This window comes from Haliotis rufescens, unplaced genomic scaffold (assembly GCF_023055435.1).
Source record: "Haliotis rufescens isolate VD_foot unplaced genomic scaffold, xgHalRufe1.0.p SCAF_8, whole genome shotgun sequence".
In the NCBI taxonomy this organism is placed as follows: Eukaryota; Metazoa; Mollusca; class Gastropoda; order Lepetellida; family Haliotidae; genus Haliotis; species Haliotis rufescens.
The window spans coordinates 49,482,880-49,510,355 of record NW_025964372.1 but is presented as its reverse complement, the minus strand read 5'-3'; the positions used below and the strand labels follow the sequence as shown (position 1 = coordinate 49,510,355).

The 27,476-nt window shown below is 41.0% G+C and overlaps 1 protein-coding gene and 1 long non-coding RNA gene across 2 annotated transcripts in view; one reads left to right on the top strand and one right to left on the bottom strand.

Moving 5' to 3' along the window:
* Nucleotides 1-972: 972 nt before the first annotated feature.
* Nucleotides 973-27,476, bottom strand: part of LOC124123680 — a 45,405-nt gene continuing 18,901 nt past the window's right edge. The window contains exons 3-5 of the mRNA XM_046486843.2: nucleotides 17,745-17,771; nucleotides 2,397-2,429; nucleotides 973-1,532 (exon numbers count right to left, since the gene is read on the bottom strand). Coding sequence (XP_046342799.2) covers nucleotides 1,152-1,532; nucleotides 2,397-2,429; nucleotides 17,745-17,771 — 441 coding nt within the window. The 3' untranslated portion in view covers nucleotides 973-1,151. The remainder of the gene's footprint in view (nucleotides 1,533-2,396; nucleotides 2,430-17,744; nucleotides 17,772-27,476) is intronic.
* On the top strand, nucleotides 6,240-9,843 carry LOC124152428. Its single transcript, XR_007219380.1, has 3 exons — nucleotides 6,240-6,293; nucleotides 7,069-7,113; nucleotides 9,424-9,843. It is a non-coding gene; the product is annotated as an uncharacterized LOC124152428 (long non-coding RNA).

Here is a 27,476-nt window from a genome sequence, read left to right as displayed (position 1 = left end):
CACAAACACCTGGTATCATCACTATTTGATAGTGATTCACAAACACCTGGTATCACCACTATTTGATACTGATTCATAAACACCTTGCATTATCCCTATTTGAACGTGATTCATAAACACCTGGTATCATCCCTATTTGATAGTGATTCGCAAACACCTGGTATCATTCCTATTTGATAGTGATTCATAAACACCTTGCATTATCCCTATTTGAACGTGATTCATGAACACCTGGTATCATCACTATTTGATAATGATTCACAAACACCTGGTATCACCACTATTTGATAGTGATTCATAAACACCTTGCATGATCCATATTTGAACGTGATTCATAAACACCTGGTATCAACCTTATTTGATAGTGATTCACAAACACCTGGTATCATCACTATTTGCTGGTGATTCACAAACACCTGGTATCATCACTATTTGATAGTGATTCACGAACACCTGGTATCACAACTATTTGATAGTGATTCATAAACACCTGGCATCATCACTATTTAATAGTGATTCATAAACACCTTGCATTATCCCTATTTGAACGTGATTCATAAACACCTTGCATTATCCCTATTTAATAGTGATTCATAAACACCTTGCATTATCCCTATTTGAACGTGATTCATAAACACCTTGCATTATCCCTATTTGAACGTGATTCATAAACACCTGGTATCATCAATTTTTGATAGTGATTCACAAACAAATACTCATGATCCGATGAATATGTAAAGAGTTTTGTCGCCTTTATGTAATCGCTGTATGAGATCAGACGCGGTGGCGTCACAGAAATTGTTAATGTGAGACGATGTATCCCGACTGATATTGATACTCAACTAGCCTTGTAGATTTTTTGAAAATGTGGGGTGCATTTTAAGATTTTACAATTACCTTTCAGTAATCATGTAATTATGTACAAAATATAACACCAAACATGACTTTGTTACAGTTTTGTTACATGTTTATTTTATATTGTATATTATATATTCTTTAGCCCCCCATAGAAGATTTGAACAAGCGATATTTACGTAGGTCATAAAATACCTGATCACCTATATATTTCTGAATTCATAAATGTTGAGAGTGCTTCAAATAAATACCTCACACCCTCCCCAATCCCCACGCCACTCTGGTTCCACGAATGCTCAGTAAGTCAGCATCTTTCTCCCAGCTCCACCTACAGCGCCGAGAATAGCCCCCGCTGCATTGCCAATCCAGTTCCACACTGAACGGAAGCCATCCTTCATCTTCAGACGAAATCCTCGGCTGACACACTTGTATTTTATGCGATCACTATTGATACACACAACATATTGATTGGCTTTGTCGCCGGAGTAAAACACCACTGCAAGTTTGCTACCGTACACCTCGAGACTCGCGCTCCTCCACACCCAGGTCGGCTCTTCCAGGATGGTTGAGAGGCAGCACTGCAAGACCCGCCGATCACACTCCAACAGGCTGTCCCGGTGATCGTACATGAAGGACTTGATGTCAGAACAAGCAATGTATGGGCTGCAGTTGATCCTCTGAAATGACAATGTATTGAGTCAATTATTTTAGTTGAAACATTACGAATAAGTGAGTGAGTGAGTATGGTTTTACGCCGCTTTTAGCAATATTCCAGCAATATCACGGCGGGGGACACCAGAAATGGGCTTCACACATTGTACCCATGTCGGGAATCGAACCCGGGCCTTCACCGGACGAGCGAACGCTTTAACACGTGTGGGAGAGTTGGTGGTCGAGCGGCTGACTTTTGTGGGCAATTGGTAGAGAAGAAATTGTGGGCTGCCTCTAAACAATCAAACAAAACAAAAGAAATCAATGAAAAGAGTTAATTTCAGTACATTATTTCAAAAGAAGTTCCAGGGTAAGCCTCCTACACAACAATTCTATCCATTTACTAAAGAAAGCTAACAATATCTGCTTGGACGGAGTATGGTGTTCCGCTGGATGTTGTTGCTTCTTAAGTTAGAAGCATTTTACAAACGTTTGCAAACATTATTTCCTGGACTGCTGTATCTCATTTTCACAATGTTCTAAGGCGAAATCGTAAATAATTGTAGCCTTATTTTGCAAGATGACATTATTGGATTTATATATCATCCTTACTTATTATATTATCATATCTGCGTAAGACATTTCAATCCTCATATTTGAGAAATGCATATGACTTTTTTTTACCCAGTTTAGAAATGAGAAAAGCCGAGAATAGTGAGTGAACGAGTGATTACTGCTTAACGCCGCATTAACAGTCACAGACAATAAATCTTTTGTTAATAATGCAACTTCAAGTTTTGGAATATTGTGATTAAGTGCAACGTTAGTGATCAGCTGGTGAAAGAAGATACTTGATAGCCCCCAAAGCATTGTTTTGGCTTCATACTCACATCCATGTGTCCCGGAAGTTGTTTTGTGGCACCCTGAAAAGGAAATAGAGGGAATTACAAATTCACAAAGATTAAATAATTTCTAATATTCTAGTCTGGTCATTCTCTGCCACAGATATAACGGCTTGGGGACAACCACCTGACGCACCAACACACCCAAATCATTGCACATACACTATGCACTTCCTCCGTGTGGGTGACAACGAGGTCATGCTTACTTATGACCATACGCTGAAAGGTCAACAAAATCGGGCCGAGCCGTTGGTATTGTTGATTTTCATTATTTACAGTAACACGTTACGTCTCCACTTTGCGTGAATGCAATCCGGGATAGAATAGGTCTTCAGAAACGCATGCTTGCCGTAAGAGGCGACTCTGCTTGTCGTTAGAGGCGACTAACGGGATCGGGTGGTCAGGCTCGCTGACTTGGTTGATGCATGTCATCGATCCAAATTGCGTTGATCGATGCTTATGATATTAATCACTGGAATGTCTGTTCCAAACCCGATGATTTACAGACCGCCGTCATATAGCTGGAATATTGCTGAGTGCGGCGTTAAACAACAAACAAACAAACACCATAGTGCACGCTGGGATATCATCGGGAGAAGTGTACGCCGACGTCAAAGGGAACCTGCTACGTTAGTCAAACAATGCCAGGGGCTGCAAAATGAACAAGACTCGCTCAAATTGTCATTGGAAGATTGATTCGAACCACGCCATCCCAAACATTTATTTTTTAACTATCACCCCTGTCGTCTTTCTTGGTTGTTACCTCATTGTATTTCTGTAATCCTCTATTACTTTCGAATACTCCTACTGTCGTTATATTTTGACCTATTATTTTTAATTATGACTTAAACAAGTACCGCAAAAGCGTTTCCCTCTGTGCATAAAGTAAGAGATTGATCATGTGTGTGTGTGTGTGTGTGTTTGTGTGTGTGTGTGTTTGTGTGTGTGTGTGTGTGTGTGTGTGTGTGTGTGTGTGTGTGTGTGTGTGTGTGTGTGTGTGTGTGTGTGTGTGTGTGTGTGTGTGTGTGTGTGTGTGTGTGTGTGTGTGTGTGTGTTGTGTGTTTGTTGTGTGTTCGTGTGTTTGCGTGTGTGTGTGTTTGTGTGTGTGTGCATGGGAGTTTGGAAAATATTTACACTGCTTATTGTATCACAAACAGAATCTTCGGACTTTGACCAGGCTTCATTTGTTAATTTGCAAATGATGTCATTTCATATTGTAACATCGTGGGACTATAAAATAATGACGTTATAGTCTCTTCGCGTGTGGCCGACACTTAAAGTTTCCATATTCAGGTGTCGTTGCATGATATTGATCCGTTATTTGTAGATATCTCGCCCCCAGTTAACGCAATGCTCTCAGGTGTGTCCACTTATAATAATGATACATTGACAACCGTTCACTTAGAACTATATCGACTGATACACTGAGTGGATAACACTGGAGAAATATTAATACTTAATGTCTGAGTTCACTCAGTATTTTAATTGTTGTGACAGTAACTGTGATGGTTTCGGCGAATTGTTTTCTTACAGCTGCATGGGTTTCCCACCCAGCCCAAAAATATAATTCAGGAGGATAAGGGGGTTAGGGTTGGGGCGTTTTAGTTTGTTCCTGGACTGTGTTCACTGTGAGCGAGTTGTACGGCGTCTGACTGTATGTGTGATATCATTTGATAGTTTATAGTGTATTCCACATATGTTGGGCTTATTTTATCTTTCTCGAACTATACATAGCCAATGTAGCAAAATAGTAGCAGCCACCAATCTGTAGTCTGATTGGGGGGGTTTACTCCCGCTATGCACGAACGTCTTGGTGTCTTAATCACGCCCCTGTTGTCACAAACATCTGATCATTTAGACGCTTTAATCTTGAACATTGAGAATACATTGAGAATGCATTGAGAAAGGTCAGAGAGTTTGACTGATGATCGTTCACGAATATCCTCGATACGACCCATCCTAGTGAACAAAATTGCACATCGTCTATCGCAGTATCGACTCCATCTTTGTCTCGACTAACAGTTACAGTCTACTTCAATCGAGGCCGCCTCCGTGGTCTAGTGGTAGCGCGTCCGCCCGGAGAGCGGAAGGTCCGGGGTTCGATCCCCGACCGCGTCATGCCAAAAGACGTTAAAAGATGGTACGTGTTGTTACCCTGTCTGGCGCTCGGCATTAAGGGGCTAAAACAAGGACTGCTCGGAGTCAGTATACTGTGTCTGAGTGGGGTATTCATGTTAAACTGCGGCATGGTATCTCATTGAGCTAGCACTATAAATCGGCATCAGCCCGGACTAGTACAAGCAGCCACACAAACACACACACGTACATGCACGTCGCTATATAAGTGCAATCATCTTGGACGCGACGTTAAACCCAATTCACCTCACCTACTTCAATCGATGTGATAGAGTTGCTAATTATCTTAATAATGACTCGGACAGAGATTCAAAATGCATGATGCATAAGTTTAGTCTATTAACATAATTCGATAACCATACCACACCATTCAACCAATATTATACGCCTCTGAACTGCGGGGCCTTGTAATGTCAGTTATGATTGAAAGAATCCATTTTATTTCAAGCGTATACTTAGAGTTAAGCAATCAACTCCAAGCTTTATTATTACGATCTACGAATTCTCACTGAACATATCTATGTCTGTATATGTGTACAGATGTATTTATATCCTCTCTGTATTACATGTTGTGATTTATGAGGATACACTTGTGTGACATGGCCGGGTCACCCTTGGGTCCAGGAACAGCTTCACAATCTGCCGCATCGCGATACCCATGGCGTACCATATGTTCTCATTCTTTGACAAAGGTCGGATGAACTGTGTGCCACTCCTCTCCCCTCACCCCAACCCACCCCGACCCATCCCACCACACCACACCACACCACACCCCACCACACCCCACCCCTTCGCCCGGTACGTTTGTCAAGTCGTTGCGCCGTGTGTTAGAGGCGTGTGGGTTGTCACCTTAAGATTACAGAGGATATTCATTTAGGAGGAGCGGAGGGATCTTTTGCATTTAGATATCGGCTTGCCACAAGTGTTGATAACATTACAAAGGGACTAGAAGTAAAAAGCCCTTGAGCGCCACATACCGCTGTATGTCACAACAATAGATAAGAAAAAGAACACGAAAAATCAAGTCAAGCCTGGAGCATTACAACCGTGTTGTATAAACCTGGGCAGTGCATAAGGAGTGAGTGAGTTGGGTTTAACACCGCTTTTAACCGTATTACAGTTATACAGTCAGCTCAAAGTGGGAGGAAAGCCCGAAGTGATGCAGGTCTCGGACATTTACCACTTCGGCGAAACCCACGAGCACGGGTATGGTATTGACAACCTAGAAACATGATTTGGGCGAACCGGGATACGAACCCACAATCATAGGTTTCTGGCGTGGCCAAGGAACGCAACTCTGCACAGCGAATCGCGCCCCCTCAGTAAATAAGGAAGAGAATTTATGGATGCCACAATAATTCTAGTTTCATCATAAAATAATATTTGTACTGATTATACCGTTTCCCTTTTTCGAAGAGGTTTTCATGACCCTAACTGTTGTTTGAACTTTCCGGGCGAAACGAACCATGGATACGGAGTTAGTCCTTGTATTTTTGTGAAGTTTCATAACAGCAATTTTCCGGAACCTGGAGCTTCCAGACAAACGAGGTCATGGCTAACTGGGTTTCATTACACAGCAATATTTCACAAAGAATCCTGGAACATTTCTAATTAAGACAGAAATGATTACTTACGGGAAGCACTAATTCTATAAATATTTTTCCACGAAAGGTTTATTGATGTCAGTTGAGTACAGTGACTCGGCCGCTCACCACATCTACCTGATCCGACCTGAACATGGGCAACACGGTAAGTAGATTCTGTAATGTTGTCTGTTGTTTCACGACGCGAACACCTAGTATCATCCCCATTTGAAAGTGTTTCATAAACACACGTTTATAATACAGTCAGAATCGTACAGTCGACTTTCTTTTGACTGTGAAAGGGGTTTGCGGTGTTCTTTAATATGTTCCTTAAGTAGGTATATTTATTCTCATTTCGACAAGTTTATTTCGTGGTAGGTTCATTCATTCAAGTTGTGAAAGGCATAATATATTGTGGTTTACCTCATGCCCTCTGAATGGGAACGCTATAGGTTCGTCCGGACATTACAGTTGTGATGGCAGGTTAGGCAAATGAACATTTGCAATAAATTGGTGACTGGTTACCATTCTGATAAACATGACTGTAATGTCGCGTACACCATTTCAAGTATCTGGTCATGCAAAACATAGAACACATTTCATTGAAATAGCGCAGTGTACAATAGCTTTCGTAAGACCCCTTTCCCAATATGGCAAACGCGGAGGAGATATGTTTACATTTGTTTGTGGCCTTCTCATTGGCAACGACCCAAATATAAGAACACAAAAACACAGTGGAACGTGTGACATAAACGTTCATGCATAAGATGTTTGTCGCAACACTTATCTTTGTTCTAATACTTGGTATTAACATTTCTAGTTCATGACTCCCTACTCCCTAAAGAGTATATTTGAACCCCGGGCGATGTATTTCTGCATCCACCTCAACAACAAATCACGTCATAGATAAACAATGCAGTTTACTTTCACCCTTATTTCAGGTTGAATATCAAAAGAAATCGTCAGCGCATGCTCCAACTGTTTTGGTGAGTACTTCTGTCCTGTCATAATGTACTCTTAAAACATCACGTAGCGTAAAGGTAGGAAAATATATTTAAACGAGGAACAGTACAAGATATTCAGCAAAGATATTGAAGAGAGAATACTTGATGATTGTAGTCATCTCAGTTATCGGTACATAGGAAATGTCCATGGTGAAGGTCAGCTACCATCAATAACGCATATGTCCCCCGTTGGAATCGATAGCGTCCTGACATCTCCTGTCCATGACAGAGACGAGTATGCGAATCACATCCTGGGGAATGGTCGCCCACTCGGCCTGCAACACAAAAGCCAACTGCTGCAACGTCTGCCGTTGTGGTCGACGTCGGCGTAGCCGTCTATCCAATTCTTCCCACAGGTGCTCTGTCGGATTCAAATCCAGGGATCTGGAGGACCAGGGGAGAAAAATGTGGACAGGCTCTTGTGATCCGTTGCGTATGCGGTAGAGCGTTGTCCTGCTTGAATACACCGTTGCCTCCTGCTGCAATTGGGAGGACGTGTGGTAGGAGAATTTCGTTGCTGTATCGTTGAGCAGTAAAATTGACCTGGATGTGGACCAGACCTGTCCTGCCAAGATGAGAGATAGTCGCCCACATCATAACGCTACCCCCACCAAACATGTCCACTTCCTGTACGTAGTTTCCGGCATAACGTTCTCCCCGACGTGGTCTTCCATCCTCTCGACGGAGGTGAAATCTTGATTCGTCGCTGAATCAGACACCTCTCTATCGCAGTTGAGGCCATACCAACCTCAAAGACTTCAAAATCAGAAAACTACAAGAAGCCATCAACATCAAAAGACTCCAACTCCAACCACAATCCTTTTTACTGTTTACATTACTGGCTTCCCCCTTTGATTCATATCACAGGCGACCAGTGAAGATTCCGAGATAGAATAGGTCTTCAGCAACCCATCCTTGTCGTAAAAGGTGACTATGCTTGTCGTAAAAGGTGGTCAGGCTCGCTGAGTTGGTTGATACATGACATCGATCCCAATTGCGTGGATCGATGTTCATGCTGTCAATCACTGGATCGTCTGGTCCAGACTCGATTATTTACAGACCGCCGTCATATAGCTGGAAAATTGCTGAGTGCGGCGTTAAACAACAAACAAACAAACAAACCATACAACAGGCTACACCGGGAAATATGTTCTATCCTTCTGTGTACATAACAGGCTTCCCCACGCCAGTGTAACTGCATCTTCAACCTACTCAAATGAAGAAACACTGCCTCCTATCCCGTATAAATACTTGTCAACCAAACTCTGAACATCACTTGGTTGATAACTGAGTTATAACCTACACCGAAACGTCGCTCATATTTGTAATAAAGAAATTGTTCATCCATATATCTTATCCTTACTTAAGGTCACTTGTTCTCTGACAAGGAAATCAAAAACACTGGATGACGATGACTGCCGGACTTTTCCGAATGGTGACGGAAGCCGGGCAAATTAAGCGGAGGAGCGGTGTGATCACCAGGCCGTGACTAGACTGGTTTTCGACCAAGTGACAGTGACATCATTTGATATGTCACTTAGACCAAGTTTAGTTGGTTGGTTGGTTTGTTGTTTAACGCCGCACTCAGCAATATTCCAGCTATGTCGACAGTCTGTAAATAATCGAGTCTGGACCAGACAATCTAGTGATTGATATCATGAGCATCGATCCACGCAATTATTCACCTTTCTCAGGTTTATATAAAATGTTATGATTTATAATGAAAACGAAGCAGTAACGCCTCAGGAGAATATTAAATTTACACGCACAGATGGATTTCAAGCATTATGTGTCAAGTTTATACTTCATTTAATGAGCAAGGAGAAATTACTTCGCAGCTCGCCGTATAGAGGTAATTTCATCTTTTATTTTGTATTCCTAACTTTTCTTTTGTAGTTCGTAGTTCTTCCCACTGACACGACCTTAAAGAACATAATCATTGTATGGAAGCACCACAACATAAACTGAATTTGGTCAGACCCGTGAAGATTCCGGGGTAGAATAGGTCTTCAGCAACCCACGCTTGCCGTAAAAGACGACTATGCTTGTCCTAAGAGGCGACTGACGGAATCGGGTGGTCAGACAGGCTGACCTGATTGATGCAGGTCATCGTATCCCAAATAACTGATGCTCATGATATCAATCACTGGATTGTCTGGTCCAGACTCGATTGTTTACAGACGTCGTCGTTTAACAACAACCAAACAAAACAAACAAACACTCATGTCGATGTCGTGTATGCAGGTTGAAGTTGACGAAAGTCATTTATCGATGCGCATTTTCCTGTTTCAGCTTCAAGTGCAGGAAGTCAACAAGAGGACGCTGGGAAAGCTGATCATCAAGACTGTCGGCCACGAAGGTACAGAGACAGACGAGAAGGGGACGTATCTACGGCGACAGATCCAAGTCTGAATCTCTTACCTGGAACATTACACGCCTGCAGTGTGGCGGGATGCTACAGTGACGTTCATTGGCTTACAGGGTCATGAATATGTGGTATCCTCTGGCCGCGGACGCTACAGATTCATGGTCCACCTTGATGCTCGAGACGAAATAACCTTTTCAAAAATGAAATAAGAAAATGCTATAATGAGACTGCAACTAGAGCATAACTACACCGTTACATGTGCACATGTGTATGCCAGTCTCCTTTCGAAACGTGTGTGGCGGTCGGGTAGTCTAGTGGTTAAAGCGTTCGCTCGTCACGCCGAAGACCCCGGTTCGATTCCCGACATGGGTACAAGTGTGAAGCCCATTGTTTGGTGTCCTCCCCCGTGATATTGCTGGAATATTGCTCAAAGCGGCGTAAAACCATACTCACTCACTCTAAACGTGCACGTAATGCAAATGCAAAGTTAAACAGCAGTTATTCTCCAATCCACTTTTCCTTTAATCCACTGCATAACAACAGGAACAACCCGACAGTATGTGTTTATCTCAGTATCTTTACAGCACACACCTTCTAGGGGTTCTCGGTTTACATGCATGTGCATGATATGCAAATTTGCATGTTTTCTTGATCTGGGTGTTGTGCTAAGAAAGGTCCTAAATAGTGATAATAATCTAAATTCTGATGTATCTTTGAACATGAGATAACTGTCATATAATAAAGTACGTTTGGTCACTAGTATTAATAACGTTGATTATTCCACGATTTTGGCAACAGCCTCGCTACCTGCTCCAGATTTGTTTGTTGTTTATCGCCGCACTCAGCAATATTCCAGCTACATGACAGCGGTCTGTAAATAATCGAGTCTGGACCAGACAATCCAGTGACAGACGGGATCGATGACATGCATCAACCAAGTCAGCGAGCCTGACCATCCGTTCCCGTTAGACTTACGACAAGCTTAGAACTATTCTAACCCGGATCTTCACGGGTCACCTACTCCAGGTGATAACCGCCACTTGATATGTAGCGTAAACATGATTTGCAAGGAATACATGTCGAATGGAAGCTTTGTCAGACGAATAGAACATAGCTTACTACCCTCATGCTTTTAATGGCTTTTCCACAAAACCAACTGACCCACTATGGACACGATCGACCTTTTCCTCTGAAAATAGACTTTTGGTGACTCGTAGTCATTGTAAGCCATGATCATATTTGACCCGTCGACCTCGCTATCACATGACCCTCACATGATGTTAACATTCTAGCTCGAAGACGTCAACCATTGAAGCCTTCTCAGACGGAAAGGCTGCAGAAAATTGGTAATCTGGTAGCAGTCTGTGATTATTCAAGACGACAGATCACTACTAAAGTGCATCTAATGTGACGGAAGCTACCGTTGGCACAAATCACTCCATTGCAGGTGCCCTCTTGTTTACAGTCACCATGTTGGAACTATTTTCCAAATGTTTGGTCGCCTTTAACGACCAGCTTAGGTTGTTTGATCATGCTAGGAACCTCATCCACTATATCTCCAGGGCACGCATTTCGGTAAACCTACACTAATCCCTGAATACACCCGTGAGGTTTTCGCGATGTTACGTTTCCTGCCTTTGTTGTTACGCTGACTGGCGCTCGGCATTCAGGAGCTATAACAAGGACAGGTCGGGTTGAGTCAGTATACTGTGTTTGAGTGGGGTATTCGTGTTAAACTGTGGCATGGTATGAGCTAGCACTATGAACTCGGCATTAGTCTGGACTAGTGCAAGCACCCACCCACACACGCACACACGCACACACGCACTCACGTGCAGCCACGCACCAACAGGTTCTTCATAGTATGAGCAAAGTCCCATGCCGTCAGAGGAAGTTGCCTTTATTAGAAATAAGAGTATTGGAATAAATGATAATATTCATACGGCTAAAGACGTTACATTTCCCTTATTAAGATTGACTTTATACAAATTTTCACGAAACTATGAAATATGCTCTGACTATTTAAACAGTTTTCGATTTCTTTTGATATTCAACCTGAAATAAGAGTAAAAGTAAACTGCATTGTTTATCTATGACATGATTTGTTGTTGAGGTGGATGCAGAAATACATCGCCACAGGGTTCAAATATACTCAAATACAAAGAAACAAGCGTTGAAACCAACATCCTATGCATGAACGTTTATGTCACACGTTCCACTGTGTTTTTGTGTTCTTATATTTGGGTCGTTGCCAATGACAAGTCTACAAATACTAGTATATGTAAACTTATTCAGAGCGGGGTCTTACGAAAACAATTGTACACTGCAGTTCTTCAATGGAATGTGTTCTATGTTTCGTGAATATCTTTTATCGGGTAGCATAACCCTATCCATGAGGTCCTATGGTTCGTAGGATTTACACATACATACAGAAAGAATCGGACCTGTTAAGGTCTGGGGTAGAATATGTCTTCAGCAATCCATGCTTGCCGTAAAAGGGGACTATGCTTGTCGTAAGAGGCGACTAACGGGATCGGGTGGTCAGGCTCGCTGACTTGGTTGATGGATGTCATCGTATCCTAATTGCGTGGATCGATGCTCATGATGTCAGTCACTGGATTGTCTGGTCCAGACAAGATTATTTACAGACCTTTTTTTACAGACATCTTTCTTTTGAAGGAGTAGGAGGATTACTGCATCTGCCCGTTTCTATTTCTAGTTTAAGAGAATCACAACGAAGAGAAGCTAAACTACTTCGCTGGTAACGTGGGAGTTCCACATAAAATTCTGTAAATCAAACTATCATGTTCTGAGCTTTGGCTGAGACTGAAGACGCTGAAACCAGGTGCACAATTACTTTACTTAAAATCCACCCTGGGGGCTTATCAAGGGAGTAAAGAATAGCGTTCAGTCCAAAACTGTTAACAATACACAACTTCTTGTCGGGACTTTGATTTGTCACATTGGAAGGCAACAGATTCGATTTTCTTAAAAATGGGAAAAAGCTCGCCACACAGACTTCCCAGAAAGCTGTGTTGAACTGAGTGGTCAGGTTTAATTCTTCAGAAGAACAAGCGTGATCGGTAACTTCTGTGCTGGTAGTTTACCTTTTAATCTCTGAACACCTCTCTTGGTCATCCCAGGGACCAGACTGGCCACGAAGGTACAGAGACAGACGAGGAGGGGACGTATCTACGGCGACAGATCCAAGTCTGCATCTCTAACCTGGACCATTACAAGCCAACAGTGTGGCGGGATGCTACAGTGACGTTCATTGGCTTACAGGGTCATGAATATGTGGTATCCTCTGGCCGCGGACGCTACAGATTCATGGTCCACCTTGATGCTCGAGACGAAATAACCTTTTCAAAAATGAAATAATAAAATGCTATAATGAGACTACAACTGGAGCATGAGTACACCGTTACATGAGGCACATGTGTATGCCAGTCTCTAAACGTGTGGGTCGGTCGGGTAGTCTAGTGGTTAAAGCGTTCGCTCGTCACGCCGAAGACCCGGTTCGATTCCCGACATGGGTACAAGTGTGAAGCCCATTTTTTGGTGTCCTCCCCCGTGATATAGCTGGAATATTGCTAAAAGCGGCGTAAAATCAAACTCACACACTCACTCACTCATCACTGTCGGCTGTCAGCCACACCGTCCATCAATATGAAGCCGCCTTTCCGGAATCAGTTCTTCCGCCACGTTCGGTGTGCCATCCCAGTTGCATTCAATATGCTGATCACGTGGTCTTGTGTCTCGTCAAATCAAGAGAGCATTCTTCAGAAAATAAGTACCTGTCCCTAAGAATTTTGAAGAAACACCTTGAAACTGACCATGATTTACTTGTTACAAAGTACAAACTATGGCAGCTGTTGCACACATTGGGTTACAAATACAAAAAGATAACTGGAGAAAATAGGGTTGTGTTGTGTGAACGGTCTGACATTGTTCGTCTCCGAAATCATTACCTGCCATCCAGGAAAGAAAGATCTTCTTTGCCTTTCTAAACACTCTAAACAAACTTTGTTGTATTTATTAAGATTTTAGATAAAAACATTGATCCTATTTTGTTGTAAGGGGCTAGGATATGGGGTATCTCGAAGTTAGACTTTATTTAAAGAGTACACGCCAATGCATGTAAACGAGTTTGAGGATTTAAGATAAACTGAGCAAATGCAGTTGTGTATGGTGAATGTGGTGGATATCTATTATTTATATAAACAGTAAATTACGGTTATAACGAACACGCTTATAACGAACTGACGGATATAACGAACTTACTTTTTTGGTCCCGACTATTTGCTGTTGTTATACTGTATATATGCTTAAAACGAACTACGGTTATAACGAATTACAATTAGTAGTCCCTTTGAGTTCGTTATAACCGTACTTTACTGTACGCAGATTAACATGATACCGTATTGGGTACAATTATTACACATGCCTCCTTACAGATACCCAAGAACATGTTATGAAATGACGCTATTGTATGATATAGTTCTGGAAGCGTAGATTGAGTCTTATCTGTTCAGGAAAATATGAATGAATTTGGTTTGGGTTATGTAGAAAAGGAAGAATACCCTGAACATTGTATAAACATGGTCACTCAAAAACTAAAGGATGTGTATATACAGAAATGTAACTTGGCATTAAGATTATCAACAAAATGTGAATATGTACTGTTTTAAACTTAGGTTTCAATTCTTTTGAAACGTATTTTGCAAAAACAATATAATGTATTTTCCTCGAATAAGATGCTCATCGCATACTCTTAACATTGAACAGACACGTATTAGAAGATAGAGTTTGTAGGTGAGGTGAGGTGGGTTTAACGTCGCGTCCAAAATTATTGCACTTATAGAGCGACGTGCATGCACGTGTGTGTGTGTTTGTGTGTGTTTGTACTAGTCCAGTCTGATGCCGATTTATAGTGCTAGCTCACTTAGATACCTTGCTGCAGTTTAACATGGATACCCCACTCAGACAAAGTATACTGACTCCGAGCCGACCTGTTTTAGCCCCTTAATGCCGAGCGCCAGACAGGGTAACAACAAGTACCATCTTTTAACGTCTTTTGGTAGGACGCGGCCGGGGATCGAACCCCGGACCTTCCGCTCTCCGGGCGGACGCTCTACCACTAGACCACGGAGGCGGCGTAGAGTTTGTACATTGTGCAAGGAACCGGAAGTAGTAGATGAGTACCATCTTTTCTTTGTATGTCCAGTATTCGAGCATTTGCGTTTTGAATATTTATCGCCATATTTATACCAGCCACCAAACATATTAAAGTTTATTGTACTTTAGAAAATGTCAACGTGACATCATATGTATTTCAAGCAAAGAAATATAAACAACTACTTGTTAAAGATTCATTAAACGTATGTATATTACACTATCCATGCAATTTGCACTATATAGACCTGTGGCCTTTCAGTATATGTGTAAATAAAGATTAATTGATTAATCCCCTAGACAGTCAATTCCCTTCAATTGATCTACCCGCCTGAACCAGAAATAAAAGAGACTGGTGAATCTTTCTCTTTATGTCGGTTTATATTCCAGCAGCTCTAGGTTTGGTGTCTTGAATTCACAACATTTAACTACAATCGAGCATGTATTTCTACGACTCTTGCTCAAACGTTTGTTGATCACGGTGACAACATTCAAGGACAGTTTTTTCTTTCAAAATGTTTTAGGGTGATCACGAGGCCATTTCTAAATTTGACACATCAGTTATCAAAATGACGAGTAACTTGGTTTCCTGTGTTTGCTCTGCCTTTGCATGTGTTTGTGACTGATGCCATCGGTGGAGCAGGATGGGATCACATTTTCGCGAACTACTGGTATCATTACCATTTGATAATGATTCATAAACGCATGCTCATCATAAAGTCGGAATCGTACAATGGGCTCTGCTTTAGCAGAGATTTCTTATGATTATGGAAAGTGTTTTGACGGTTTTATTCACAACACAAGCTTTTCTGTTTTACTCTGTGATCCCTGCTTGATAATTTTTTATGGGCGCTTTAGTCAGCTGTGTTGATGGGTGGCCACATGTCCGACACGACATGCAGTAACTGCAGTTCTCTTGTATCCGTTTTTTTATCGTAGACTCGCGATTAAGTTTCTTTTGACATGGATGTTGAACTGTAGAATACAGGTATAGGTAAAGAGACAGTTCAATGATCTGCGGACACGTGAGTGATTGTGCAAGTTCAAAAGAGTTACATTTGTTCTGTGGTGTATGCCTTCATGAAAATAATGAGTTAAACAGTGAGTGATTTTACCGCGAATTGGCGTGTTTCTCAGTTGCGTGTGGATAAAATGTTGGGAAAATGCCTCAAGCGACCATGATCAAAGACATGAACCACTATGGCGCAACCAAAGAACGCATTGTCCTGACAGCATAGAAGAACATTGATTCCAAAACCACAATTTACCCATCAACATTATCATCGTATTGAAAAGATTCTCCATTATTTTGTGGATCACTGAGAAGAACACAGGTACATGTACATGAATTGATTGATATGTATTACGTAGGAATTGGTTGATGACAAGGCACCGAAACATCGCCTTTACAGTAAATAAAGAAGTTGTCATCCATACATTGTGTCTACTTTGTTCATCTAGATGGTACATAATTTGGTTCAGGTGAAAGCTGTGGTAGAGAAAACATCTGGAATGTTACGATCCATGAAGCGCCATGATGTCACCTCTTTTCACAAGGCTGCGATAGGTGTGAACCCAAGGCTTGGGTCCAGGTATTGTCTCAATAACTTAATGTTTGATCCTAAACTCTAAACATGAACTGTACTCATTGAAAGGTCAGCATCCTCATGCCCCCTCCAGCCACTGCTCCCAGAACAGTTTGAGCCGTGCCCGCAATCCAGCTGAATACCGACCGGAAGCCATCTCTGAGCTTGAGACGCAGCCCTCTGTGGACACACTGTGAGGTCACCTCGTCGTTGTTGATGGACACAACATATTTGTTGCACTGACTTCCGGCGTAGAACTTGACAGTGAGAGATCTCCCGTACACCTCTATGCTGGCATTCCTCCACACCCAGTCAGGCTCGCCCCCTATCACAGAGTAGCAGCACTGGAGCACCTTCCGGTCCACGCCCAGCAGACGGTGCTGCTTCTCTTGGATGACCACTAGGCTACCCGACCGCCCCGACTGGGCAACAGCTCGCCGACTAAACAACACGGTACCACGCCACACGAGGCCATGCAATGGGAAAACCTGACCCTACTGTTAATATACTATGAAAGGGTAACCGTGACATATTCTCGATATAGAAATCCTGATAGGGGTGTAAGTATAGAGTACTGGGGAACAACCATACCTTGCAATACCTACAAACACAGTACTATTCAATCTCAAAAGCTAATCCTCCAAGAACAAATATATAACGCGTTCCGTACGAGATAGGCGTTATACAAGGCATCCTGTCGGGCGTGGTGTTGTGTGATAGAGAGTTCACATTCCAAAATGATCACAAACGTTCCAAAGTTTCAAAAATTAAGAACGTGATCACTGTTAAAAGAGCGATGCGGGGTAGTTACAGCGACGTTAATGCACAGTTTTCGCGGATATGAAATGATTCTTCTTGTACTTGTGGAATCAAATCAAAAGTTCCAATAGGACTGACATACTTCATCTTAGATAGACTGATGACTTGATTCACCACAACATACCTACCATGCCTTGGTTGTGTGCGTGCTTGTTGTTTAACGGCACTCATCAAGATGGCCAGAAATAATCTACTCTGGGCTAGGCATTCCGGTGATTGATATTATGACCATTGATCCACGCCTTCGGGTACGTGGCCACGTCATCAACCAAGTCACCGAGCCTGACCAACTAATCCATTGAGTCGCCTCTTGCCATCAGCATAGCCTGAAAGGGACCAACCAAGTCACCGTGCCTGACCAACTAATCCATTGAGTCGCCTCTTGCCATCAGCATAGCCTGAAAGGGACCAACCAAGTCACCGTGCCTGACCAACTAATCCATTGAGTCGCCTCTTGCCATCAGCATAGGCTGAAAGGGACCAACCAAGTCACCGTGCCTGACCAACTAATCCATTGAGTCGCCTCTTGCCATCAGCATAGGTGGTATGGGCGCAGGTCTAACACGCAGCCACCACGGTTCTTGTCTTGAGACAAGGTTGTGGATGGCGTGACCTTGCTGATACTGGTGAGATATGAACTTAAACGTGAAGAAATGTACACTTACAGCGGACACCATATCGTCATCGTCGCCCTGCAAATACAATGATCAGTGTCAAATGTTCTGATTTTGTACCTTTGAAATTAAAAAGAAACCACGTCCTGTTTCCAAGCTTCGTAATAGTATTAGTAATAAACATTGTGGGATTCTTACTCTATTTGTTTCACAAAACTGGCCATGAAAATAATTTTTATATATGCCCGTGTATATAAATGCCAAAAAATGAAATATCTGCTAAAAGAACAGCTAAATGATGACACCAAGTATCTCCCACTGTTAGATAGTGATTCATAAACACGTGTTTATTATATAGTCCGAATCGTAGAATGGACTCCGAGATGTCTTGAAAGATTATTGAAAGGGTTTTCTCGCTTTTATTAATATACACAATTCCAACAAGACCGACAATTCTTTCCTGACTTAAAGTTTTCTTCCATGGACACCAGCATTGTTCGAGATTTCAAACTGATGTGCTAGGAGTGAGTGACTGAGTTAAGTTTAACGCCGCTTTTAACAGTATTCGAGTTATATCACGGCGTGTCAGCTTAATGTGAGAGGAAAGCCCGAAGTGATGCAGGTCTCAGACGTTTATCACTTCGGTGAAATCCACGAGCACGGGTATGGTGCTGACAAACCTAGAAACATAATCGGGGCGAACGGGGATTCGAACCCACAATCATAGGTTTCTGGCGTGCCCAAGGGACGCATCTCTGCAAAGCGAATCGTGGCGCCTTAGACAACTGGGCCACCCGTCCCCCCAATGTGCAAGGAACTGCGAAGGCTATTACATAGCAACGGTGAGAAACCTAATCACTCATCATTGCAACAGATAATAGGTTATGAGTGGAGAATGAAACTAGACTCCATGTGTGGGGTCCTGCTTCAATCGATGTAATGACACTGCTTATAAAGAAGACGACCCGTATTAAAGCGTGTCGTAACAGGCGACTATACTTGTGATAAGACTAGCGGGGCCGAGTGGTCAGGCCCGCTGACTTGACTGATGCATGTCATCGTATCCCAATTGCGTGGATCGATGCTCATGATATCAATCACTGGATTGTCTGCTCCAGACTCGATTATTTACAGACCAACGTCATATAGCTGGAATATTGTTGAGTGGGGCGTTACACAACAAACAAACAAACAAAGCAAATGGAAACCTGACCTTACGTAATACGTTATAACACGTCCCATTTTAATTCTGGAAACCCAAAAGTCCAGAAACTCTACGGTCTTTGCCAAGTATCGGTCAAAGTTATTTACAAAATTAAACATGCTGTTTTCATGGGAACATACCAAGGAAGAAAAAATGAAAAAAAAATGTTTAAAAACTTAATATATACTATGTCGCCCATGGGCAGGCCCATGGGCGAGAATATATTCCTTTACTTAAAACTCATGTTTTTGTTTCGCAAATACATTAAATGTATTCATTCAAGTATCATGACACAAAATATAACACTGCAAACACGAAAACGTCGTTTTTTCCGTATATGGTCATTGGACGGAAAAACGACGTTATTTGGACGCTTTCAAACCATCGTTTTTCCGTCCAAATAACGTCGTTATTTGACATCGGAATTTACTGGGAGAGAACGATATCATCAAGCTCCTCCCTTTCTGGATTGGCATTGTCAATCAAGCAACAGCGTCTACCGGTATTTCTACTTCTCAGATTTCATTGGTCAGTTTTCGCGTGTTAGATTACAGGCCCGAGTTTGACGCTGTACTCGAAGCGCTTAGCGGAAGTACTGAAATCAATCGTTCTGCGCATGCGGATTGCTTAATGCCTTGTCCAAATTTTCCGTTCTGTGCATGCGCGATTTCGCGTATTGTTTCCACCATATGTCACCACTATTTGACAGTGATTCATAAACACAGTCTCGTGATGAGTTCGGAATCGTACAATGTCGCTTTAATTTATGGCACGTACTTGATCGGCGCGTATTTCCCATTAACAAATACAATGATAACGGTAATAATTTTAGTCAAAATAATTAGGAAAGCGCCAGGCTCAGGGACGTCTGAGTATCGGAAAAGGATTTATACTTTCGAAAGTTATATACTCGTCAAATAAGCAAAAGAATATCAACCGGCTTTTAAAACTTATTTTTTTAGAAGGTGATCTTGGTGTTTATTGCCAGATAGTATAAACATTTTCCCGATATTGCTTATTTTAATGTTAATGTTTATTAATAGTTTTAAGGTTCGTCCGCCTAATTGACGGGATTCCACTTTCTCATTTGTACATGCCACTTAAACAGTGTTCTGTTACTGTAAACAGATTAGTTTCACATTCCAAACTGGTGATATCTATTCAGACTAATGCGTAGTCTCTAAACCTGTATAGTTTTGAAAGAAACAAGTAACTCCATTCAAATTGAAGAGGAGCCCCAGTTATATGGGAGATTCCGAGATGAACCTACTCTATGGGTATCTAAGCTGCCACCCAAACCGACCCAAACGGGACCCGAAAGCTTATTAATAATATTGTAGGCTATATAGTCACATGGAAGTGCACCAGAATTATACATTGTATTCCGGACGATTGTGTTCTTTCATCTACTTTATACACTATACACTATACACTAATCTGGACGTACTACTCATTGTTCTATTTATGTCATCCTATTATATATATATATATATATATTTATATCAGATATACATTAACGCATGTTACCATTCTAAAGTCATACTCTCATATAACCTTATATTGTTCATAGTATCAAAGTTTATTCAACAACATCAAGATCAGCAATTTAAACTACTAAAACACCCAAACACAAGGCTGTTATCAAGCGCTGGTGCAGACGTGATGCATCGTAAAAAACTGTATCGTTTTGTCATCAGAAATACAATTTCTTGCAACATTTATACTACGAGATAGTAAGGCTAACGCTTACTCACCGGTGGAACGTAGACAATATCGCTAATACAGATATCACGTATTTGAATGTTAATACTAAAGACAACACTCATTATTTTTGCAGTGACGACATAACACTTATACACGTTTATTGGTGACTTTCATCAGTTTTTCTTTTAATTTTAATAACTTTGTTTTCACATATACAAGTAGCAATACCCGACTAGCCTGTCATACATACTTATGGGGCAGTTTTCAATCTTGTACTGACTTGCTCTGGTGTTCTTGAGGGGAGGTTATTGGCTTGGGTGTTATATCCCGTTTTTCTGGTAATCCTATTATTACTTCATTTTTATCTAATGACACCCTGTTCTCTGGATCACGGCTCCGTGACTATCCATAACAATTAAGATGAACATTCAGATCAAGAACATGAATGAGTTTGTTTTGACACCACAGTCAATCAAAGACCAATGCTGTGCGGTTTGATTACACGCTTCTACCAGGTCGAACATCGTGGATCTTTTTCTACCTAAAGAGAATCATAGTTAATCTGCTAATCCATCTATTGCCTACGAAAACCGTCCCGCTCAAGATGACCTTATCTGTTGTTAAATCCATTCAAATGCGCTGAAATGTGCGTGTCAAGGACAGCTGATGTCCGATGCTGAAGAACCGTGTTCACAGCTGACCGACTTGGTATTTTTCTGCACTGACAGAAACTGGATGTACTGACACACAGCTGTTATAGATATTTAACTAACCCCTGATCAAATAGATGCCCTTCGTTAATCTCTGTGTGGAGTACCGTATATACCTGTGATAACGATACCGGTGGCGATCCTGATGCTGATGGTGGTGGTGATGATAATGATGGTGACGGCGATGATGATGGTGATGATGATGGTGATGGTGATGATATGCTGATATCCTTACATTTTACAGTGGTGATAAATATTATCTGTGATTGCAAACTTTAACATTTGAAAAATGAAAACACATTAGGTTGATCATATGATCAAGGCCGCTGGCGTTGCCTAGTGGTAAAAGCGTTCGCTCCTCGTGCCGAAAGTCCAGTTTCGATTCTCTGCATATCATAGGCACAATGTGGGAATCCCCCGCCGTGATATTGTTGAATATTGCTAAGGCGGCGTAAAATCCGACTCACTTAAACTCTCATAAATCACTGTGCCATTGCTAACAAGGTTCTGAAGATGGCACCGGAGCATGTCAAGATTCAACTCTCGGTTGTTCTTCTTCCATTATATCTCACTAGGTGGCGCTACTGGCTTCGCTAGGTCGTTCATTCATCCATGGGGCTGTGTACATGAATGGCGGCACTCTCTTAAAGCGGTTGTCAAGTAGGAGTTTATGTCATGGGAAGTTCACCTCAACCGATTCCAGCAGTCCTGATTTTATCTGATCCATTGACCTAAGTTTGTGGATCTGTGACAACACGTACACAAGAAAGTCTTTGTACAGGAGATGCAATGGGCTATTCATGGCATATCACAGGCTTTTACGGATTGTGAACCGGCCTCGCGATGTCTAATCCGCTGTCCTCGCATAGATATTAACACATCTTCGAGATCTGTCTGAATGAATGGCGTGACAACATTCAAGAAGTACGTTAACAGTTATGTGAAATATTAGAATGATTCCACCACAGAAGCCAAATCTTAAAGTTGTTTGATTCTTCGGTAGCATTTTCAATAAATGTTGTTCACGAAAGGTTCCTGAATACATTAATCGAGATTACGCTATCCGCATGGATGACCTATTCCTGCATAGATATATCTAGATCGGTGACGCTAAGCCGGTGACCCGTACCCAGATCCGGACATACCAGTGAAACAGACACTCACTCACTCACTCACTCACTCACTCACTCACTCACTCACTCACTCACTCACAATGTATCAATCTATCAATCTATCAATCAATCAAAATGGAAATCGAGTGACGGATGCTTGACTCATTGTAAGTCTTTGTACGCCATTGTATCGTTGCTAGTGGTACCAGTTACCGGTTTGGGCTAGACGAAGCATTGACGAAGCAAAGAGTTTTATCAGACGTCTCCTTGAGGGAGACTGAAATCACACCAGTGATCCCTGGCGATAAGAAATATGACATTGCGTATAATCGTAAATTCTCCTCGGCGTAATATATATCTTGCAGGTGTTCGTAAACAGGATGTGTTTGGTAACTTGAGCAGGAAGCACAAGTGCACGAAGGGATGGTATTTCAGATGACAAATGAAAGAAGACAGAAAGATTGTGACCCAAATTTAGTGACTGGTGGCCGTGTCGCACACACGAATTTTTATTAAATGTATCCTCGAGAGTCAGTAAGAAACTAGAAATAACTGCCTTTGTTCTGTAAATCTCACCAAGTTTCAGCTTTCGCCTCTTCCTTTGTGGAATGAGGTTTCACCTTTGTAAAATGATCTCTGTTATCTGTCTGTACCATCAACTTAACTGCCCTCACCCCCTGCAGTTTTCCCGTCCCATATTACCAAGCAGGTGACCCACAAGGAGGAATACGGCCTTCCCTCAGTCCTGACTCATGAGGTATACTGTGCCTACCACAATAAGTTGTGAATACGTAGCCTTGCTGTATCCAAACATTTTGTAACAATTTGGCAAACTTTGATATGTAAACAGCACATATAATTCCGTTTTATTTCATCTTAACATATCAGTTGAATCTCACTAGACCTTTGAAGATCCGGTTAAGAATAGATTTACAGCAACCCATGCTTGCCGTTATAGGCGACTATGCTTGTCGTAAGAGGCGACTAAAGGGATCGGGTGGTCAGGCTCGTTGACTTGGTTGATGCATGTCATCGTATCTCAATTGCGTGGATCGGTGGTCGTGATATCACAGACAACCGTCATATAACTGGAATATTGCTACGTGCGGCGTTACACAAAGAACAACAAAAACGGAAAAAAACGGATCCTACTTATTTTGTGGATACCATAACAATAAATCAAACCAATAGATCGTTTGAGCTAGCTAAATATAAAAAAAATAGTCGATAGTCATACTTCCCTCTGTTGGTCCCACGTGAAATGTTCTTCATGAATACTGTAAATCATGAAATTAACGCAATAATAAGTCAGCACATTAATGCGAGTATAGAAGAACCCTGGCCTCAAATGCGTCATGACATTTATGAGAGTAGCCTTGCAAAAAGCACTGTAGTCATAAAAACGATTTTTACATATATAAATACATACAGAGGAAATGCTTAGCATTTATCTTTTAAGGAAGAATGTGGGACTTGCTTAATACATATGTATGTGGACATATATGTATGATTGTTCATTTGGATGAATATAGATATACCTCCTTATAGATAGTGATCGTAGATGATTGTAGAACGTGCACGAAGAAAGTGGAATCATTATGTGAGTAATTGGGTAAATACCACGTTTAGCAATATTCAGCCATGTTGCGATATTGGTTTCCAACATAAAAGACGGACCATGAAATTATGACTTGAATTTGGACCTGGCTTTCTGGTGTGATGTAACACCCCATGATCTCCGGTAGAAAAAGAGATCACGAGATGAAACTTATGTATACATCTGGGCATATATTTGCGTAATATTACTACGTTAATTCATCAGTATATATGTATTTTGCGCAAAGGATATTGTAGATCGACGCTTACATGTGCATATAACCTATTCACCGGTGCTGTAATATTTAATTCATTTGTCTTTTGATACATATAGATAGTAACATGGAGAGTCTGTCTGAAGAAATATAGACATGCATGGGATCTTTTGGATAGTTGTACTTCACGGTTAGACAAACGCTTAGTCCCTGAAAATACATTATTTTGGTCAAAACGAGAAACTATATTTAAATTTAAAAGGAGCCCAAGTGAGATGGAAATTTCAGCCTGAACCCGTTGAACATCTAGGCTTGTTTCATTTGGGGCTATAGCATTGCAGTAAGGCCTGGGCGGAAGGGAAAATAATATGGTTCAGGGACTGTGAGACAAACTACTTCACGGTCTGTATCGCCGTCGTGACCTTTAGAGCTACGAAATTAGAGCCATCTGAGACAGCGACTCGACACCTGTTTGCACCCATCAGATATCAGTCACTACTGTCACTATACTCCTCTCTCCAAACCAAAAAAACCCGAAAATGGTCGGAAGTGTATATTTTTAATCCTTCTAATTTACTATTTAGATACATGATTTAACTTAAAAGTAATTGTATAGATATGTGATGCTGGTACCGTTTTGTCGCCATTGTGTAGCTATTGTGGAGTTATTATGAGTATCAAATACATGTCTTGAAATATAGACTTGTAAAAGAGAACCATATGCAGCCATTTAATTGGCGTGTATGGATATATTATCCATTTACTTATACACACTTATTATGGACATATACAGCATTTCATTGTACCTTATTATTGAAAAAATACCCGTGAAGATCCGGGTTAGAATAGGCCTTCAACAACCCATGCTTGTACTAAGGCGACTAACGTAATCGGGTGGTCAATCTCGCTGACTTGGTTGATGCATGTCATCGTATCCCAATTGCGTAGATCGGTGCTCTTGATATCAATAACTGGATTGTCTGGCCCAGACTGGATTATTTACAAACCGCCTTCATATAGCTGGTATATTGTTGAGTGCGGCGTTTAACAACAAACAATCAAACAAAAACCATTATTAAGGAAGAGTGCAGGACGACCTGCTTTATACATATATATGTGGACATATATGTATGGACATTTGGATGATATAGATACACCTCCTTAAAGATAGTGTTCGTAGATGACTGTAGAAAATGGAATAATTATGTGAGTAATCGGGTAAATACCACGTTTAGCAATATTCAGCCATATTGCGCTATTGGTTCCCAACATACAAGACGGACCATGAAATTATGACTTGAATTGAATTGAAATGTAACACCCCATAATCTCCGGTAGCAAAAGAGCTAAAGCACGACTAAAGATCACGAGATGTTACTGATGTATACATCTTGACATATATTTGCGTAGTATTACTACGTTAATTCATCAGCATATATGTATTTTGCATAAAAGGACATTGTAGGATCGACGCTGACATGCGCATACCACCTATTCACCAGTGCTGTAATATTTAATTCATTTCTTTTGACACATATCGACACGAGAAACTATATCTAAATTTAAAAGGAGCCCAAGTGGGATGGAAATTTCAGCCTGAAACTGTTGAACATCTAGGCTTGTTTCATGTTGGGCTATAGCATTGCCGCAAGGCCTGGGCGGAAGGGAACACCTGTTTGCACCCATCAGATACCAATCACAACTTCTCTATCCAAACGAAAACAAAATACGAAAAATGTCGGAAGTGTATCCTTCCAATTTTCTATTTAAATACATGTTTTAACTTTAAAGTAATTATATGGATCTCATGTATTATTGGTATCTGTGATGCTGGTACCGTTTTGTCGCCATTGTGTAGCTTTTGTGGATTTATTATGAATATCAAATACATGTCTTGAAATATGGACTTGTAAAAGAGTTCATCAAAGAACCATATGCAGCCGTTTAATTGGCGTGTATGGATATATTATTCATTTACTTATACACACTTATTATGGACATATACAGAATTTCATTGTACCTTATTATTGAAAAAATACCCGTGAAGATCCGGGTTAGAATAGGCCTTCAACAACCCATGCTTGTTCGAAGGCGACTAACATGATCGGGTGGTTAGGCTCGCTGACTTGGTTGATGCATGTCATCGTATCCCAATTGCGTAGATCGGTGCTCTTGGTGATGATAACTGGATTGTCTGGTCCAGATTGGATTATTTACGAACCACCGTCATATAGCTGGCATATTGCTGAGTTCGGCGTTAAACAACAAACAAACAAAATCTATTATTAAACACCTTCCAACAATGAGAAATTAAACTTATATTTCTATACATTCTGTTATATTTATAACATAATTTGATTCATAATTTAATTATTGCGTTGTTTTCTTCCCTGTCATTCAATGTACATGTTCAACATCCTTAACTTTTAATATTTCATTTTTCACAAATGGCTACGTTAATGAGTTGCCTAGATCTCTCGTTACCTCCTCACACGAACAGATTAAAATAATTTGTTTTACTATCATATTTCTGTTTATCTAATTCATAATACGAAATTGATAATTCATTTATCACATTATAGATCATATTCGTTTATATCACTATCTGATGCTAAGGTTTTATTGCAGAAATTATAATCAATTCAAAATGTAGAAAGATACACAATTTGCCATTATTTGACTTTTAAACTGTACAAAGTATGATATAATGATCAGAATGCCTGTAACGGGTAGTATTTAAGAAAGAAATATTTTTCGATAAGTCCCATTTTTCAGATATGCCCTTCAGTAGTATTATTGTATATCTCCAAAGAGAGGTTTACATTGTAGTTATCATAATTTGTGGATAATTCAAAAAGCAGCATAGAAAATATATATGCTATCATGACGAAAGAATACAGAGTATACATAACTCGCAATTATCCAAAAGAGATTTCAAATCACAATAACATATCTGATATAAAGAGAGGTGGTAATGATTTAATCTCTACATTGTGCCCTTGTTCGTGAGCCCTTGTTCTATTCAACAAACAGCGCTAGCCCCAACCCGAAACTCCACAACATATCCGATTACACTGATTCTGGCTGTCCCAGTTCTCCATGCGATACTGACGCCCGTTCGTCTAATTTAAAAGGAATCCAGTTCAAGTCTAGAACGATTTGGCAAGCCTAGATTGCCCTAAATCTATCCATGAAAGTAAGCATTAATAAAACAATATTGTTCTTGTCTGCTTCAGATTATA